Here is a 13,428-nt window from a genome sequence, read left to right as displayed (position 1 = left end):
CAAAAAGTGCAGCTGAGATGAGTGGGGAGGGAAGGATTGATTTAAATAAGCTGGAAAGAGAGTTAGTAGGAGCACTTCAGGCTGACAGAAAGTACTCCAGGGAGAATGATGCCAAATTTCGGGCAGTGAGCCAGAGAGTTGCAACTTATGAGGAGTTTCGGCAAGTCGTATAAAACATCACTGTTGTTTGAATTTTCATGAATAGATAGATCCCCTCTGTAATGCTGTTTACCATAAGGTTGCATGAGTGCTTAGCTACTGTGTCTGTGTGTTGAAAGTGCTTATACTTCATAAAGAATGCCTGAATGGTATTGTTTATCAACTCCTCTTGTTGCCAGGCAACAAATTAATGAGTTAATTATTTTATTCAGGGAGATTGTGAATGCATCCCACCTGAATCCCCTGGAGCGTAAAGATGTGATGGACACTGCTAGAAAGCAGCCGTGGAACATGGTGGCACATTTAGGGAGAGGGGAGGCCATGAGTGAAGGGCCTCAGGCAGGGACAGAGGACCAACACAGCAGCACACTCCCTAAGAATGGACAGGACTTCATGAGAGCGTGGAGACAGCTCAAGCACAAGGGTTCAATCGATCAATACAAGTATGTAAATCTGTGTTTGAGATCTCCCATGTTTATTCTGCTTAAACAACAGGTACTTGCTGAACATTGGCGGAGTTGGCCTACACAAGGTCTTTAAAGTAGAGATAAGGTAAACTCACTTCTAGCTGTATGCAAAATGGTATACAGTTAGTCCCCAGAACCTGAATAATAGTTATTCCTCAAAAAATTGAAATATGACATGCAAGATGCTCGAATTTCTATGCTTTATACTTCCTTGTTTATAGCATGGAGTTACTCGGAGAGATGCTACAGGTGCTGAGAGATGGATACACTGCCAATGACACTGAGCATGTACTCTGCATTCTGAGCCAACTCTCCAAGTCCTCACGATTCGGCCTCTCAGTGACTTTTCTCAGTGTCACAGAGAAAAAGGCAGTGAGTATAAAAATTGCGTTTTATGAGTTTAGGTATTGTTCTCTCCCTCTGTAGGTCACAGAACTATTCCAACAGTTATCCACATCTGAAACTGAACAATCATTATACGACATTTCTGAAATAGCTAAACTTTATTCATGCAATGCAAACTGATTTTTTGTAAAGAAAGTACACTGGGATATTTCATAAGTTTTGTGGTGGAATACATGTACATGCATGTTACTATTGAAGTAGACTGCCTATTAGGCAAAAGGCCAACTGCGGCAGCTGGGTAGGTTTCACCACATAATTGGTTTGTATACACGTGCAGTGAACATTATAGACAACTTTTGTGTGTAGTGTTAATTGTTGTTTCGTTATTTATGTCAATTATTAGTTACCATGTTTAATTGTATACTCTTTTGATAACGTTTGATAACGTAATTACATGAACAAAAAATTAATTAAGAATTAATGGTCTATAATTATTGTGATCAATGGCTAGCTATGATTAATCCAGACACATGCACACACATCCACAGACAGTTAGTATATAGGGGTGCTTCGATCCCGAACCAATCCATCATGTGACCATGCATGACCATGACCACATGATAGACAGCAGTTAGAGTTCCCTGTACGTAAAGAATGTAGGGAGATAAGGGAATTTAGAAAAGTAAAAGATGGCTATATAAGTATCTTTTATACTGCACACCTCTAACTAATATTGCACTGCCATCAATTATCGGCTACACCATAAAGCCTGGGGCAGAAGAAGACATATAAGAACCATGAATGACTGCACTTCAGCTCTATAAATTTGTAATTTGGAGCTGTAGGTGCATGCTTGTGTTGACAGAGACACTTGTATTATAGGAAGACATACTTCCTGGCGTGTAAATCAGCCACCATCCATGGTTGTTAGTGAGAAGCCAAGACTATGAATAATAGACACAGTGAATTGTGTCCCTCGTCAAGAGTGCACTTCTGCCCTCATGCATTTACATACAAGGCATAAAAAATATAAAAAATCATTAAAAAGACATTTTAAGTATCATAGTATTTAATTAAAATTCCTAAAACGTACGGCTGGTCTAGACCTAACAAGTCTTGTACTATTTATATTACATGAACACCAGTGCAGTGCAGTAGCCAGGTGGGACCTCTAGATATAGCTATTATAGCTTGTAGGCAATTCCTTAAATTTGCAAAGCACCATACACCATAATTATCATGACTGTCTGCAGATCTAAAGAAGTACATGCAGGGTCCACTGACATTTCCATATTGCTTGACTTCCATGACTGAAACTCTGGTAGCTATCATCCTCAGTGCAGTAATGCTTGTTGTCTGGCATGGCCACATTGAGATATTCAACACAGGGGATACCTCAAAACTGAGCTGCACTGTCCAAGTAGTCAGTCTATACTTGCACATCTGCAGGGAATCAAACAAACTCATAAGTTAGTATGTATTGTATATCTTGATACAGCAAAGATGAATCAGAACACAAACAAAAACACAAAATAACTTGTAAGGCATATTATTTATGTGATGTATGGAGCACAAGTGATGATAATTATAGGAAGCAGAAGTCAAAAGGCCAGAGCAGTCTGAGTAATCTATTGCAGGATGTAAAATTAACATCAGGATAGAACCTCCGGGCGACAGTTCTTATAGGACTACGCCTCCCCCCCGGTGGTTTGGTCCTAGGACAGAACCCCGATACATCATCCGGGTAAAGCTGCATACCAAATGAATGTAGAGTAGTATGTGATTGTCATCATACTCCTGTTGAGTAGCCATGGCTAGGCTCAAATTATTGTCCATCTGCAATTATAGTGTGCGATTGACAGCTTACGACATATTTATTAATGACATAAATCATTTCATTATAATTATACTTTATTCCATTAATTTATCCACAAAAAATCAAACCAGTTTCTTGAAACATCATACTAGTCATTGCATATGAACAAATCTTGTTCCTCCGGCTCCCTAGGTTCTGCAGGCTGAACACACCCCAATCCAAACTGCAGGACATAGGTTTGAGGAGGAATAATGTATTTCCTATATTGCCCCCATTCCTCCCGTAGGTTCACCTGGTCGACAAGGCCAACGTGGTCCCGAAGGTCCACCGGGCGTCCCTGGTGTGGACGGTGTTGATGGAGATAGAGGAGATGACGGGGACGACGGTCATACACTAGATAAACAAAAGACATACCCGGGACAACTCAGAACCGAATGACGAAAATGTTAATTATCTTCTTAATTTTAGTGTATATAGTATGTAACGCAGATAGAGTAGATAAAGTAGTTGAATTGTTCGTCTTATAGCTATGATTAGTAAAATAATAGACAAAATACAACAGTATATGGTCGAACGGTAACGCAAATTAAGAGCTTCTAATTAATGGACAAATAGGTGCCCCATACAAATTCGCTGGCAGTGAGCTTCAAATAGTCCTGTGAGTATTCTTCACTAGGTCAGCAGGGAAGAGGAGAACAAAAGGAATCAAATGGAATCTCTCTTTTAAATGTGGTGCTGATGAAATTCTCCATAACTTGATCACACATGCATGTACAATGTCGGCGCATGCAGGACACTCATTTACTTAGTATATTCATTTGGTGCAGACTCTCACCAAAAAGATGGTTGTAGCGGTGCTACAATGCTCTAAGCGCCGCCAACCTAACTCCAAGCTGTACTGCCTATATACAGTGCTATATGCTGGCAACAGGACGAGTTAACGTAAGTATAATCATGCAGTAGATACACCTAGTTATAACTTAATCACACACGTGCATGTACAATGTCGGCAATGCTGATGGCATGCAGAACACTCATTTACTTAGTATATTCATTTGGTGCAGGGCTCTCACCAAAAAGATGGTTGTAGCGGTGCTACAATGCTCTAAGCGCCGCCAACCTAACTCCAAGCTGTACTGCCTACAGTGCTATATGCTGGCAACTTTCAGAAAGCATAATTATAAAGTATGCCTGAGTCGAAACCCAAAAAATAATAATCAATATAATTAAAATTTAATTTAACACTACTTTGCCCAACGTGCTTCTTGCAGCCCCGGAGCTCCCGTAATTGTAGAAAACTAGCTAATTTCTTAACAGTCGATTTATAGCTATCTTCATCATTCCATACAGACTGAGTTCTCTTGGAGAGACCCGATTGATCTAAAAGATCATTCGTACCGAAATGCCACGACCTATATCAAGCACTTGAAGGAAGTTCACAGCAAGTTGCATGCATTTGAGCGACGTGCATTAGGCCGACCAATAATTGCATGGCGTATGCGCGTAGACATCATTTTGAATTTCCCGCCATTTTTCTTTTCGTGAAGAGGCATGTGGTGGTTGCTATAGTTACGATACAAACAAATCCATTGTATGCAGGGGCGTAGCTAGAGTGATCAATTACAATATTGACGACCATTACCTACCTAGCTACAAAAAGTAGCCACCAGCCTGACCACTTGCTACAGCCTTTGCACCATGCACAGTTAATGTGTATGTCAGTAATGGCTCGGCCTAACAGTTCATCTAATCAAATGTCGTTTGCTAAATTTCCTATGCTTGACAGCCCACTCCTCTGGATTGGCACAAAAACGTACAGTCGTGCATAATTAACCCTGTGAACATTCTACATCCTCAATTTAAAGACACCCTCGTTCCCAGCCCCAACATTAAACTAGTCAAATTCCAGCTGCGTGATAAAGATTATGCCAAATGGCTAAGATGGGTCAAATACCCACCACCACCAACTGAGGATGAAGGAGGACAAGGCGGAGGCACTGGTTCGGGGGGAACATATACGGAACAGCTTCTTGAAACTAACGTAAGTTTATTACATACATACTCGATTATTTATCACTAAATTTTCTTTTTTCTTGCAGAGGGAGCTTCTACGAGTCTTGAGGGAGGTAGTGGGGTTAGTTCCCTGCATGCCTCCAAGGCTCTCAGCAAACATCAACGCACTGCGTGAGTTTTCCGTAGAATTAGAAGAGTGCAATATAATATATAACCCCGACCCCATTGACCCAACAAACACAACAACGACGACGACGAACACTGGACCAACAACGAACGGAACAATAACAAACAATGGGGCAACAACTAACAATGAACCCGGGACGGCAACAAACACCCTGACGACGACGAACAATGGAACAACAACAAACAATTGACGGCAACAAACATCCTAACGACGACGACTAACGATGGACCCAGTGGAGCATCCTCCTCTAGTTCTAGGAGGAAGCGCAAAAGGGGGAATGATGAGGTGGTCCGACTTTACAAAAAATGGTGAGTAATAATTTATTTCATGTGGCGAGTAATTTTCTAGATCATGTATGCAAATTATTCCAAGTTTGTTAATTCTTTCATTCTCATGTACATGTATGCAGGAGATTGGATTAATACCTGGCAAAGAACACGCTAACAGTAAGAATATTGGATGACTACACAACACACTAAGAGTAACCTTGCAGTATTGTTATTCACATGGAAATAGATAGTAAACATACATTTTGTAACCAGGAAACACATTGATATGCCTACAACGGTCATTACTATAAATTATGAGGGTTCCAAGTGAGATCCTTAACCTCTCAAGCTCACAGTTCACTTTCCAAATTTGGCAACATATATAATTATTTTGTTGTTGCCAATTAACTTTTGCAAACCCATGAAAAATAAAACAATAAGTGATTACACGATGACGTCACTGATTTTAGAGCATGTTTAGCTTATTAGGGAACTGCCTAGTCCATCGCTATAGCTAGAGTGTCATTCAATGTTAAGATGGGGGCCAGGGGTGACAGAGGTATGGACGGTGAGAGAGGAAGGAGAGGGGAGAAGGGTGATGATGGCGACGGTTCTAAGCAGCATATAGTAAGTTTATGGCTAGTAAAGATGTAGATACATTCAACAGCCGTGTACCATCTATGGATGAGGCTGAAGTCCACTGTTTAATGGAATTGGCTCTGAAACGTGCTGGTGGTCAAGGTTACTATGTACTATCAGGAAAGGATTTCTTTAAGAGGTCTCACAATTTCAGTGCCGAAAACAAATGTTAATCCTAAGCGGGATTTCGCCATACTTGACCGGCTAATTGCACCTATATTGCTTTAGAGTCGTTGGTGTTATTCTCCCAAAACAAAACCTCAGATTGGCTGCATTCAAAGTCTTTGGAAGAACGAGAAAGATTGCTCCAAGCTGCCAGAACACTGACCTCAGTTCATCGAGTTAACTCTGCTCTCAATAATCTCAGTTCACTACTCACGACTCACTTGTCTGCTTCCTAATGGCGGCTCGGCGACCGGCTGTTATGCCACCACCACTGTGTCTGCCCCGGCAGCAGTTAACATACGACCGGCGCAACAACCCGGTAAGATTTAAAACTACCATTAATCGTAATAACTTAATCACACATGCATGTACAATGTCAGCAATGCATATACATGTAATAATGCTGATGCCATGCTGGACACTCATTTACTTAGTATATTCATTTGGTGCAGATTCTAACGAAAAAAATGGTTGTGGCCGTACTGCAATGCTCAAAGCGCCATCAACCCAACAGAAAGCTTCTCACTCTTTATGAACTCTGCCGGTATGCATGAGCTTATACGGAATAGATATTAAAAAGAGATAAATGGCTGCAGACGATATAGGAACAAGGCAGCGACAGGAGGATCCGATCCAAGTATGAACGTGGACAATTAGCTTTATTGACAACTATATAATTATAGTGTCAGATTTTTTTTATTATGCACACTACTTGTACCACGCTTAAAGAAAACTTGATTTAACAGTTATAACGCAAAGCATTTGCAAAAAATGGTTTTATTTTGCGTCAGATAATTTCCATCCACAAAAAAGCACAACATGGCACAATACGGCCATGCTTGTCCCATCCTCCACCATCCGTGGTGCCGAGATTATCGGCGGGTGGGGATAAAAGTGATGACTGGGAAGGTGGAAGTAGTTGACGGCGGTGGTTATGGAATTGGTGAAAGGTACCATGGGGCTAGTGCCGTGGTCATTCTTGGAGTTATAGACGGCCATGGAGATAACAGGCAGCAAAAACAAACTGCCCCTCTCCGTTGATCCGTGGTGTCGGAATCCTACCCACCTCGGTCGGCAGGTGGGGATACAAGTCAGGATGGGGGTGGTGTTAGTGGGACGAGTGGGAGTGGTGGTGGACTTAGTGGTAGCGGGGGTGACACTTCAGAGTTTATAATGGGAATACGCAATAAACTGTTCGATAGTAAACAGATATACGTGAATACCTCCTTGAAGAGGTGGTGTCAGCTCAAGGCTTCTGGTACAATTCAGAAGCTAGAATACTTCGAGACGCCCTCAAATTCTATCGAATTCAGCTGGTGGAGACAGAATCCAAACAATTCCGCAAGGCAGAAAAGACCTCGGAAATCCTAGAAACCATATCATAGCACAACACACAAACAAATAATGGAAAATAAAAATTCTGATAAAGAAACAGAGTCAGGAGAGCCACCTGCCGTAGCTCCCCGTAATGACATCTTGAGGCTTGCAAACTGAGTTGCTATATGAGTTTGTATGCTGAGTAGGCACTGAAACAAGTCTGAACGGATAGGGTTGTGGCGTTACAACAGAGCCAGGTACCGGCCAAAATTTTTCGTAAGTGTCAACTTTCTTTATTGGGAATGGAGGACAGTTAGAAATAGATTGTAAGTTAATTATGTCCATTAGACGGTAATGGTCCCTCTTATCCAGCCAGGGGAGTGAACTTGTACAATGGCTAGTGCCGTAGTTGCATTAGAAATAATTGAGAGCCATGGATTTAGAAGGCAGCAAAAACAAATTGCCCATCTCTATTGGTCCGTGGTGATGGGATTCTACCCACCTCGGTTGATGTCGGGATATCTAGTTATATATATTGTGATGGGAACGGTGTAACGAGTCATGCAAGCGGCAGGACAAGTTGTCATAAGAAATTATATGAGATGTTGTAATGATTTTAAATGCTAAGCTGTCGTTCAACCCCTCCTCTTTGAACGTCATCTACTACAGCAAATCAGAAAATGCTTGCGAAGATTATAGAACTCATCAAGTTCAGAGCAGGAGCACAAATTCGAAAACGAAAGGATTGACCTACCTACTACTACTTCGTATTTATAAAGTACGTCATGTTTGTATGTGTTGGAGCACACTCTGACTGTCAACTTGAAATTGTGCCGCTAAATGAACTTTCAATTCATATCCATACACGTACAGAGATCTCTGGGAATGTGCTCGATAGAAAAGACCACTCCATCCGAGACAACACTGTTGTAATAATGCCAGGCCAAGCACTGGCACACTTTCTTTTTTAAGATTGAGGAATAACTGGCTTTACTTTTTGTGCTTGTGTGCAATTTCCTCTGTTCCGTCGTTCTAATTGGTTCTAAAGTTAAATCAGGGATGGGAAAAACAATTTGAGGTTTGTTATCAGTTCTTTCTTGATTGTACAAGGTAGTTAACTACATTCTTATATTTAATGCCTGCCGTGCATGCAAGGGGCTGAACAACTTTCAGAAAGCATAATTGTAAAGTATGCCCGAATCGAAACCCAAAAAATAATAATCAATATAATTAAAATTTAAAAGAATTATTCAATGAACAGAACAGATGAAGGTGCCGAGGAAGACCAGAACCGAACGGTGATATTTTGGTATTGTTTCTGCAGATTTTCTATGAGTTGTTTCTGGCAATGTACTTTATACACAAAAATCAATAGAATTTGGACAGCAAAAGAATTTAAAAACTGTTTTTTGGCACGACTCTTAAATTGGTCACACATCTCATGGATTCCGTATAACATTCAAAGTTAGAGGGTGATCGGGTGGTGCTGTGCTGAGTTGAGCAGAGCAGAGTGGAAAAGATGGGCTTGTTTATAAGCTGTTGATGATAATTGGAAATACATTTGTATGTTAGCAACAACACTATTGTAATTAAATAAATGCTGTTTTACTAAAGTGTTTATATTATCGTTATGTGGTGATTCTGGAAAAAAGAATTGAAGATCTAGAGGCTGTTATACTTCCTATAGTGGATCGCTCTTGTCGGGATCAGTTTGATTGTTGGCCTCAGACTATTAGCTCTGGCTATCGACCATCATAGTAGGGATCATTGTCGGCAGATTATTTTTGACTATCGGGCTTGGAATGATCGCTTTCTTTGTCCACCATCATAGTAGGTGAATGTAATTTGTATTCCATTATGCGTACGTCTAGACCAAAATCATTGTGCTATGACAATGTTGCAGCAGTTGAGGTATGAAGTGTTTGCAAGCTAGCCATACTGGCAGACAATAAAATAAAATAATACGTTTGTACAGTCTATAACTATAAGCAGCATGTAGTGAGCCTACTCCAGTATGGAAAGAGTGAGGGAATGGACAAGTTATTGTGTCCACAATGCTACCTGCGACCGAGAGGATTCGTCCAGTACGACACTCGGGTCCGGGTGCCGTCGGTCAACAAATTAGTTAACTATCATAAGAGTAGGATCCATCTCCAGAGAACAATGTCACATTATTATAATCAGCTAATTTATGTGTTATTATACCTAAAGTACATCCAGTAAAGCTCGAGTTGTGTTATCTCTTTGATAATTGATTCTTAACTGAACATTGAATAGTGATAAATTATGTTCTGAAGCTTGTAATTCCATACTTGTAATATCAACAACGTTGCTAATGGTTATGCTCATTTATTTTTGCCGCATCGCCCCAATCCATGTTCAAATAAAAAAAATAAAATTCAGATTTTATTATTTCAGGACCCAAAGGTGGTGGGTGGTCCTCCTCCATTGGACTTCTTCTATTTCCAAGACATAATAAGAATGATGCTTTCCTTTTATTTTTTTTCACGCTGTCCCAGAGGCGCTCCAGGAATACCTGGAGTGGATGGGACGTGCGTGCACTGTGGCAGGGCCACGAGGGTACAACGGTCCGAGAGGTCCGCTAGGGCCTATGGGGTACAATGGTTTAACCGGGGATACTGGGGCAACAGGAGCAACAGGGCCCCAGGGACAAGAGGACTGACTCCAAGGGCAAAGAGGACCACCTGGCGTAGATGGCCCATATGGACCAACTGGAGCTACGGGACGAAAAGGCGATAGGGGGAAGCTCGGCGCCATGGGTTTGAGAGGCATAGATGGTCCAAGAGGAATGAGAGGGGAGAAAGGTGAAGATGGCGACAACAAAGATGTCAAGCAACAGATAGTAAGTTTCTAATGCATTAGTCGATTATTTTTCACCGATTGTGACTAGTGGTGGCGGGACTAGTGGTGGTGGGACTAGTGGTGGCGGGACTAAGCGTGGTGGTGGGACTAAGCGTTGTGGTGTGACTAGTGGTGGTGGGACTAAGCGTGGTGGTGTGAGCTGATCAAAGCTCAAACGCTGCCAATAAAAAACGATATGCAATGTTGAAATGCCAAGCTTAAATGCTAAGCTGTCGTCCATCCCTTGAACGTTGAATTTCACTTAGTGGAGGTTCAAAAGATATTTCTAAGAATCTTCCTCCTCCTCCATCAGCCTAGTGTACATAATTATAATTATACTTCGCGGCTCAAATGGTGTAATCGTTTGTTTGTCAAAAACAACTTTCTAGATTGAAAAGAAATAACGAATAAAAATAAAAACTTTAATCCACGACACGCGTCATGTGCATAACAATCCATGTTTAACTGTACACAGAGATTTGTGTCGATTTTCATGGAGCCAAAACAGTAGCAGCAATTCTCAGGGCATTTCAATTTGCTATGTACAAACATTAATTCAGCTGAAATGTTACTTTCAAAGTACACATTGTTTCAGTTTTACTCTTATTTGCTAAACAAAGCGTATGTCAACCCTACTACCTCTGTATGTAGTAACCATAGTGAGTGTGGATGTGAGGTGTTACCTATCCCTTTATCTATGAGAAAAGTCCTCTTCATTTCGTTTTCGGATGGATATAGACGACAAAACGCTTAGGAAATACTTCCCTGGCAGCAAGGGAGTATATCTTCAAAAACTTCAAAGAGTAAGCAGTATAATCATGTGTGTTCTACTGCAATGTTGTATATACCATTTTGTAGAACAAATTCAAGAAAATAAAATAAAATGTACACTATTAATTGTAATTGTTTTTTTTAAACATTGTTTCAGTTTTACTCTATTTGCTAACAAAGCGCATGTCAACTGCCAAAATTTGTCTGCAGTGCAACGAAACGAAACAAAACAAGCCATAAAACAATCTAGTTTTGTTTTTTCATGGCTGCATGCAACTTTTTTCTACCATTCTAGGCACTGTTCTCTGATGTTCACCCCAAAGGCTTCGACCGAGTATGTGTTCTGATTGTGTTCATCCAAGCTGCTGAAGAAAGCTTTGGTGAGGGAGGCAACGTGCTACATGAAGCACATACAGGATGACCATCGTCCGCACTATGCCTCAAAACAGCATTGTATGATACTTAAAAGCAGTAGATATAATTACTAATACAGTCTTGGATGGTAAAATTTTAACAGCTTAATAAATTATGTTCGACAACGTTGCTAATGGTTATACTTATTTATTTCTGCAGGCCGCACTCATACCAATCTGATAAACGTGAAGTTCCTCGCTTACCAACTGCGGGACATAGGTTTTTGTCGTTGGAGGAGGAATCGTGTGTTCCCCCCCCAGGCATAGGCTGCATAGATCCCCTATTTCCCCACAATACATTTAGAATGCACCACATCTATACATAAATTGTTCTTTTCTAAAACAAGACACTTGTAGTACATCTAGCAGTATTGTCGTTGTTCTTTACTCAACAGTCTTGAGCAAGTACTTTCTGAAAAGTACAATGCGGCCGAGTTTATCACTCTTCAATATCACACGAAAGACATTGTGCGGTAAGCTACACCTGTACACCTGTTTTCATTACCGAATTACCTCATTTCAAACTAACCAACTCCTTCTAATATACATACTACACTAGCTTCCACCTCCTCTATATAGGTAACGCCCAAGAGGGGAGGCAGGACCAAGAGGCTTATTGGGAACAAAGCAAAACCCAGGAGGTACAAGAAGTGGTGCCTAGAAGTACTAGATATTTAACAGCATATACCTTTTACTTACAACAGTTAATTTCAACTTTTTTGGAACATTATAATAATACTGCATGTAATGGCAATAAGAGTGAAAAGGAAAATCTGATTATGCTCACATATGACATTCATCAAGATGGACAATACAGTTAGCATTTAGGATATTACATACTTGTGCACCTGAAAACTCCTTGTAATTATGCACAACCACGTGCACAGGCAACATATCTAACACCAACATGGGCTATTATTAACATGTATGGCAGCGTATGTTTTGTTTCACCTTATAAATTACAAGTGCAGAGCTCAGCCAATGAAAGAGAGAGAGAAGCCAGTCCCATGCCGTTAAGTCTGTTTATTATATGGCATTGATTTCTGCATGCAGTTAGAGTCTTCACTGCACGATCTTTACTTGAATGGGAATAGAAGCTGCATGCATCAGTCCAGTCTGGTCTGTTATACCCTATATTGTGCATAGGGACAAGGAAATTCATCAAAGTAAAAAGGACAATGTGCAGACTGGGGTTAATAATCAGTTTAACAGCTAGAAAGCAGTGCCCCATGCATAGACCACAGAAGAGTACTATAGACAGTAATTTCCCCACAAGCTTACTCTAGGAAACCCACAGACATAAGACACTACCTACTTTTCACAACCTATGGTTTGGGTGAATAGAGCAGAGGTCTATGGTTAGAGGTCTTACAGTTATGCATGGGTGCTGCTTTCCATAGCCGAAATAATACATGTACCAGTCAGTCAGTTGTTACTATAATATAACTCAGTGTAAAATTTCCAATAATACACCTTATGATGTATGGATGAAATGATGCACAAGATGCGAGTAACTAGTTGCAGAGTAAATATAATAGTACACAGCTGAAAACAGAAAATGTCCTTTATAAAGAGCTATAAGAATATGGATATAGATGCAAGATGTTATTCCCTCACTTGAGCTTCCGTTGTACTGTAACAGTGTGCACTCCATCATCACTCCATCATAGCTCCATGCAGCAGTCTGTTTGTGTAGTCACTGGGTGAACCATGAAGACATCTGCAACAAACAACATTACAAATTGTCACAGCATTGACTGCAGAATGCACAATGCAATGTATATAAACGGCATAAATTATCACCTCACACGTACAATATTATAGCACACAAGTTGGTAAATATACAAAATAAGTACACAACAAATCACTTACCATTTGCTTAGTTTGGGTTGGCTTCGTGGTGAGAAGACTCCATTGGATTCTTGAGATCATTTTGGTTGTCTTTCTTTCCTCGTGAGGTAGAAAATCCAATCTACGCATGCGCATCAGATGGCACGTACATTTA

At 40.6% G+C, this 13,428-nt stretch overlaps 1 protein-coding gene and 1 long non-coding RNA gene across 8 annotated transcripts; one reads left to right on the top strand and one right to left on the bottom strand.

Annotated features, from left to right (window-relative positions):
- The first annotated feature begins 17 nt into the window (after nt 1–17).
- LOC135349670 (coiled-coil domain-containing protein 103-like) lies at nt 18–1,201 on the top strand. 2 transcript variants are annotated; one of them, XM_064548225.1, is made up of 5 exons: nt 18–160; nt 372–602; nt 655–711; nt 848–998; nt 1,053–1,201. In XM_064548225.1, the coding sequence occupies exons 1-5, from the start codon at nt 18–20 to the stop codon at nt 1,149–1,151; spliced, it is 681 nt and encodes a 226-aa protein (XP_064404295.1). In that variant the 3' UTR covers nt 1,152–1,201. The 2 variants fall into 2 exon arrangements, with proteins under 2 accessions (XP_064404295.1, XP_064404296.1); XM_064548226.1 differs by having other exon boundaries at nt 18–164; nt 376–602.
- A 168-nt stretch (nt 1,202–1,369) lies between these two features.
- Nucleotides 1,370–13,412, bottom strand: LOC135349676 (uncharacterized). 6 transcript variants are annotated; one of them, XR_010398969.1, is made up of 6 exons: nt 13,296–13,412; nt 13,041–13,143; nt 12,375–12,554; nt 3,080–5,240; nt 2,256–3,010; nt 1,370–1,612 (listed from the first exon to the last, which is right to left on the bottom strand). It is a non-coding gene; the product is annotated as an uncharacterized LOC135349676 (long non-coding RNA). The 6 variants fall into 6 exon arrangements; XR_010398968.1 differs by having other exon boundaries at nt 1,371–1,612; nt 2,256–3,669; nt 3,908–5,240; XR_010398971.1 differs by having other exon boundaries at nt 1,376–1,612; nt 3,080–3,180.
- Between the last annotated feature and the right edge of the window lie 16 nt (nt 13,413–13,428).

This window comes from Halichondria panicea, chromosome 16, assembly GCF_963675165.1.
Source record: "Halichondria panicea chromosome 16, odHalPani1.1, whole genome shotgun sequence".
NCBI lineage: Eukaryota > Metazoa > Porifera > Demospongiae > Suberitida > Halichondriidae > Halichondria > Halichondria panicea.
This window is presented reverse-complemented; position numbering and strand designations above follow the sequence as displayed.

Coding starts and splice junctions, on each gene's coding strand:
- LOC135349670 (XM_064548225.1), top strand. CDS start 18: ATGAGTGGGGAGGGAAGGATTGATTTAAATAAGCTGGAAAGAGAGTTA. Junction 161..371: donor GCAACTTATGAGGAGTTTCG/GCAAGTCGTATA, acceptor TATTTTATTCAG/GGAGATTGTGAATGCATCCC. Junction 999..1,052: donor GTGTCACAGAGAAAAAGGCA/GTGAGTATAAAA, acceptor CTCCCTCTGTAG/GTCACAGAACTATTCCAACA.